This window comes from Bombina bombina, chromosome 7, assembly GCF_027579735.1.
Source record: "Bombina bombina isolate aBomBom1 chromosome 7, aBomBom1.pri, whole genome shotgun sequence".
NCBI classification, from domain to species: Eukaryota; Metazoa; Chordata; class Amphibia; order Anura; family Bombinatoridae; genus Bombina; species Bombina bombina.
This window is the reverse complement of record NC_069505.1, coordinates 625,089,020-625,093,473: the sequence shown is the minus strand read 5'-3', so window position 1 is coordinate 625,093,473 and position 4,454 is coordinate 625,089,020. Positions and strand designations below refer to the sequence as shown.

General features: G+C 44.1%; 1 protein-coding gene across 1 annotated transcript; it reads right to left on the bottom strand.

Moving 5' to 3' along the window:
* Positions 1 to 275: 275 nt before the first annotated feature.
* Positions 276 to 4,150, bottom strand: LOC128636753 (uncharacterized). The gene is made up of 2 exons (XM_053689734.1): positions 2,644 to 4,150; positions 276 to 2,577 (listed from the first exon to the last, which is right to left on the bottom strand). Exons 1-2 carry the CDS (start codon positions 4,148 to 4,150, stop codon positions 293 to 295), a joined length of 3,792 nt encoding a protein of 1,263 aa, XP_053545709.1. The 3' UTR covers positions 276 to 292.
* Between the last annotated feature and the right edge of the window lie 304 nt (positions 4,151 to 4,454).

The following is a 4,454-nucleotide window of genomic DNA, read 5'->3' as shown; positions in this document are numbered from 1 at the left end:
CCACAAACCCAACAAGAATCAGTCTGATTAGTCACTTTGTATAAGTTCGTGGCAGCTTTAACAAAAGCATTGTCAGTTTCCCATGCCGACATATGCAACTCTCTGACATCACGGGTGAGAGGGATGGATAAGGGATTAGTGACATTGTCAATTACACTTTTATTATCATTGTGCCGGGGCGCACCAGGACTAGGGAATGGCCTGAGTTTGTGCAGGGGCGCACCAGGATTGAAGATTAGGATCAGGATGACAATCACGGATGCGAAGAACACTGCTGGCAGGAGGTACCACACTATTCGATACTCGATGGAATCATGGAGCGGCCAGGGTTGACGTCGTCTGGGGCCCTCTTGATCCGATTCGCGTGGATCCATACTGGAGCTTCCTCTGTAAGGACAGCGGTTCTCGTCACAGCGATCACTGTAGTTGGAAGACCAAAAGGAGGATCCAGCGACTTATTCTTGTGGAGCTGCTTCACCAAGACAGTATCTCCAGGCTTGAACGGGTGTGTCGGGATACCTGTAGGCTGAGGAAGAGTAGAAGAAACATCACCATAGATGCCATTCAATGTTTCAATCAGATTAGTTACATATTCTTCCCTTACAACATTGATATCTCCCCTTACCACAGGAGAACCTTTTTGTTTACACCATGGGGTTGGAAAAGGTCTGCCCATCAGAATTTCAAAAGGTGAATAACCCGTAGTGGTGCTAGGGGTCATTCTGATTTCTGCCAATACTGCAGGTAAATGTTCAAGCCAATTAGTAAATGTACCACCAGTTCCCTTCCTGAACTTATCTTTAATGGTTCTATTCATGCGCTCTACCTGTCCTGATGACTGTGGGTGATAAGGAATATGAAACTTCCAGTCAATGGACAACATAGTACAAATCATTTGTGTAATCTGTGAAGTGAAAGGAGTACCTCTGTCACTGTTTATCTGTAATGGACAACCAAAACGAGGAATAATTTCCTTGCACAATATCTTTGCTACAGTACGTGCATTCTCTTGAGTGGTTGGAAAGGCCTCAACCCACTTACTGAATTGATCAACAATGACTAAAAGATACTTGTATCCACCTCGCGCAGTGGGCATGTGTGTGAAATCAATTTGCAATACCTGCATAGGACCATCAGGGGGTGGTAAATGCTCAAGTTTACCATGTACAAGGCCTCCAGGATTATTTCTGGCACAAGTTAGACATCTGTCCAGTTGTCTATCAATCATGCGCAACAGATCTTTAATGACATACTTGGATGTCATCAGATTCTTGGTCTGTTGTTTACTTATGTGGCCAAAACCATGAAAATGACTAATAAACAATGGTGCGGCAATTTGTGGTATCCCTACTCTCCCCTCCTCGTCTGACCACAGGCCATCTTGGCCTTTGGTCAGACCAGCAGAGATCCAAGTCTGTAAATCAGTTTCAGTTGCGCCAAACTGTAGGTGCGCCACATCCACATCAGATGCTAAGGCAGGAATCATTACCATGTGTAACTGTTCCTGTGTAGTAGTGCTGAGATAGTCAGGGTGCGGTGGACCCCGAAACGCAGCTTCCTTAGCAATGGTGTCTGCAAAATCATTGCCAAGTCTAACGTCAGTGGAGTCAGTACTGTGGCCTTTACATTTAACAATTGCTAGCTTATGTGGTAATTTAATTGCATCTAAGAGTTCCTGTACCAGTGTAGAATGTGAGATACTCTTACCATCAGCTGCAACAAAACCTCTGTTCTGCCAAATCACTCCAAAATCATGCACAACTCCAAACGCATACCTTGAGTCAGTGTAAATGGTCACATCTTTCATCGCAAACGCTCTACATGCCTGAGCTAGGGCTACCAATTCAGCTGCTTGGGCTGACACAAAAGGCAGAGAACCAGCAGTAACCACTGTGTCGGGTAACTGTACCACAGCAAAGCCTGTAAGATAAACACCATCAGCAGGTTTAGAACATGACCCATCAACAAAAACAACTTCTCCCTCCTCTAGTGGAGTTGTTTGCAAGTCTAGACGTGGTGACGTCTCTGTGTGTACAGTGTCTATGCAATTGTGGTCCTCAGGGTGTTCTAAAGGACATTTAGAAATCAATGCATGTAATAAAGGTGCTGGGCCTCCTGTGGGTGCAATGTATTTGATAGTGAGGTTTGCAGTGGATGTGAGAATTGTTTCATAGCCTGACCTTCTCTGTGCAGTCATGTGCTGTGTAGTGAGATTATTTAACACTTGCAAGACTTGATGTGATGTATGCAATATCAGAGAATGTGACAGTACCAATGTTTGTGCCGCTTCCACCATCATAGCGCATGCTGCTGTAGCTCTTAAGCATGCTGGCATACCCTGTACCACCGTTGGCAATAATTTTGAATAAAAAGCTACCGCTCTGTACCCATTACCGTGTTCCTGAGCAAGGACCCCTGCTGCTGTACCTCCCCCTTCTGTGCAATACAGGTGAAATGGTAGGTTATAGTTGGGTAAACCTAGGGCTGGAGCGGAACAGAGAGCCTGCTTGAGGGTGTTGTAGGCCTTATCAAGAGCCTGTGTCCAGTGGATTTGTTCTGGTTCATGCTGACCTGTAACTGAACGCAAAATATGATCATAATATGAACAGTCTGGTATCCATTGCCTGCAGTAAGTAACCATACCCAGAAAAGATAACATAGCAGTCTTTGTTTGTGGTCGAGGAATAACCATGAGAGCCTTAACTCTTTCAGGGGATAACAGTCTCTTGCCTGCTGAAAGAAGAAAACCCAGGTATGTTACTTGTGGAAGACAAAATTGCATTTTTCTCAAAGTCACTTTGTGCCCTGCATCACCTAAGTGCTGAAGCAAATGGAGAGAGTCAGTTTTACAAGTCTGTTCATCAACACTGCACAACAACAAATCATCCACATACTGTATCAAAGTGGAACCTTCAGGAGGTGTCCAGGATTCTAGGGTCTTACGAACTACAGCTGAGTACGCGGCAGGGGAATCAATAAAGCCCATTGGTAAACGATTAAACGTATATTGATTCCCTAAATACGTAAAACCAAACAACGGTTGAGTGTCGGGATGCACAGGGATGCTAAAGAATGCACTGCAGAGATCAATGACTGTAAAGCAAGTTGCAGTACTTGGGATGGCTGTTAAAATAGCATTAACATCTGGCACTATCGGTGCAAGTGGCTGCACCAGAGCATTTACTGCTCGCAAGTCTTGTGTAAATCTGTATTCTGTACCTCCAGGTTTAGGAACAGGATTGATAGGTGTATTGTATGGTGCCAGTGTGCGTCTAATAACTTTCTTAGACAATAGGTCCTTAATTACAGGAGCTATTCCCTGTTCCTTTTCCTTAGACAACGGGTACTGCTTAATGTATACAGGTTTAGCACCTGGTTTGAGAGTGGCTTTATATGGTGTGCATGAGATGAAACCTGGATCATTAAATCCAGTGGCCCATAAACTCTGTTTTAACTCATCAAGTGCCTCTGGCACATCATTAGTGACATGTGAAGCATGTGTGAATGCATCTGGCTCTAATTGTACAGATATAACCTTAGGATCTTTTACAATATTCCTGCCATATTTCCATGTCCACAAATGTTCTGGTGTTTGCACATAAACTGTATCTGGTGTAAGTACAACTGCATTAACTGGTGCTTTCCACATCTCTTTCTCAACATGGTCAGTAATCCAAGGTCTGTAAAAAGCTTGTGTCACAACTTTGTCAGGGTGTGAGGCATACTCAAACACATTCTCAAGAGTCTGTAAACTGAGTTTATCAAGGTACAACTGTTTAGTAAGGGCAGGTTCAGGATCAGCTGCATACAGCAACGGAACTGAATCCCAGGGAGTGTCAACATGCAATCCTCCCTTGCAATCAATGTTAACAGACATTTGCATCTTAGCCATTAAATCCCTTCCAAGCAAATTAACAGGACTATTGGGTATTATGCGAAAAGCATAAACAAATCTGTTTGAAGGGCTGTCATTTGGATACACCTCCAAAGGAGGCGTCCTGGGACACGAAATTGGGACTCCTGTAATGCCAACAGATTTTTCACATGTATTAGTCACTGGCCCATTGTATTCTCTAGCAGAAATGCTAGATTTAGTTGCTCCGGTATCTACCAAAAAATCATGTGGGACACCTTGCACAACTAAAGACATTAAGGGTAAATCTTGCCAATGATACGACAACTGAGCAGTATAACATGTGAGCAGTCCCCTCTGCTGGCAATCCTAGCGGGTACTATTCTGATTCTGGGAAGGAGTCCAGGGTATCTGATATCTGGGAGTATTGCTGGGATTCTGGGAGGAATTATTATTCCCACCATACTGATCATTTCTATCCCTTCTAGGCTGTGGGCAGTCCTGCTGCCAATGATCATAAGACCCACAATTCCAGCAAGATCTGTCTGTGGAGTTATGTGCCTCTTGTCTCCTATCACCGTTCCACTGAAATCTGTCTCTT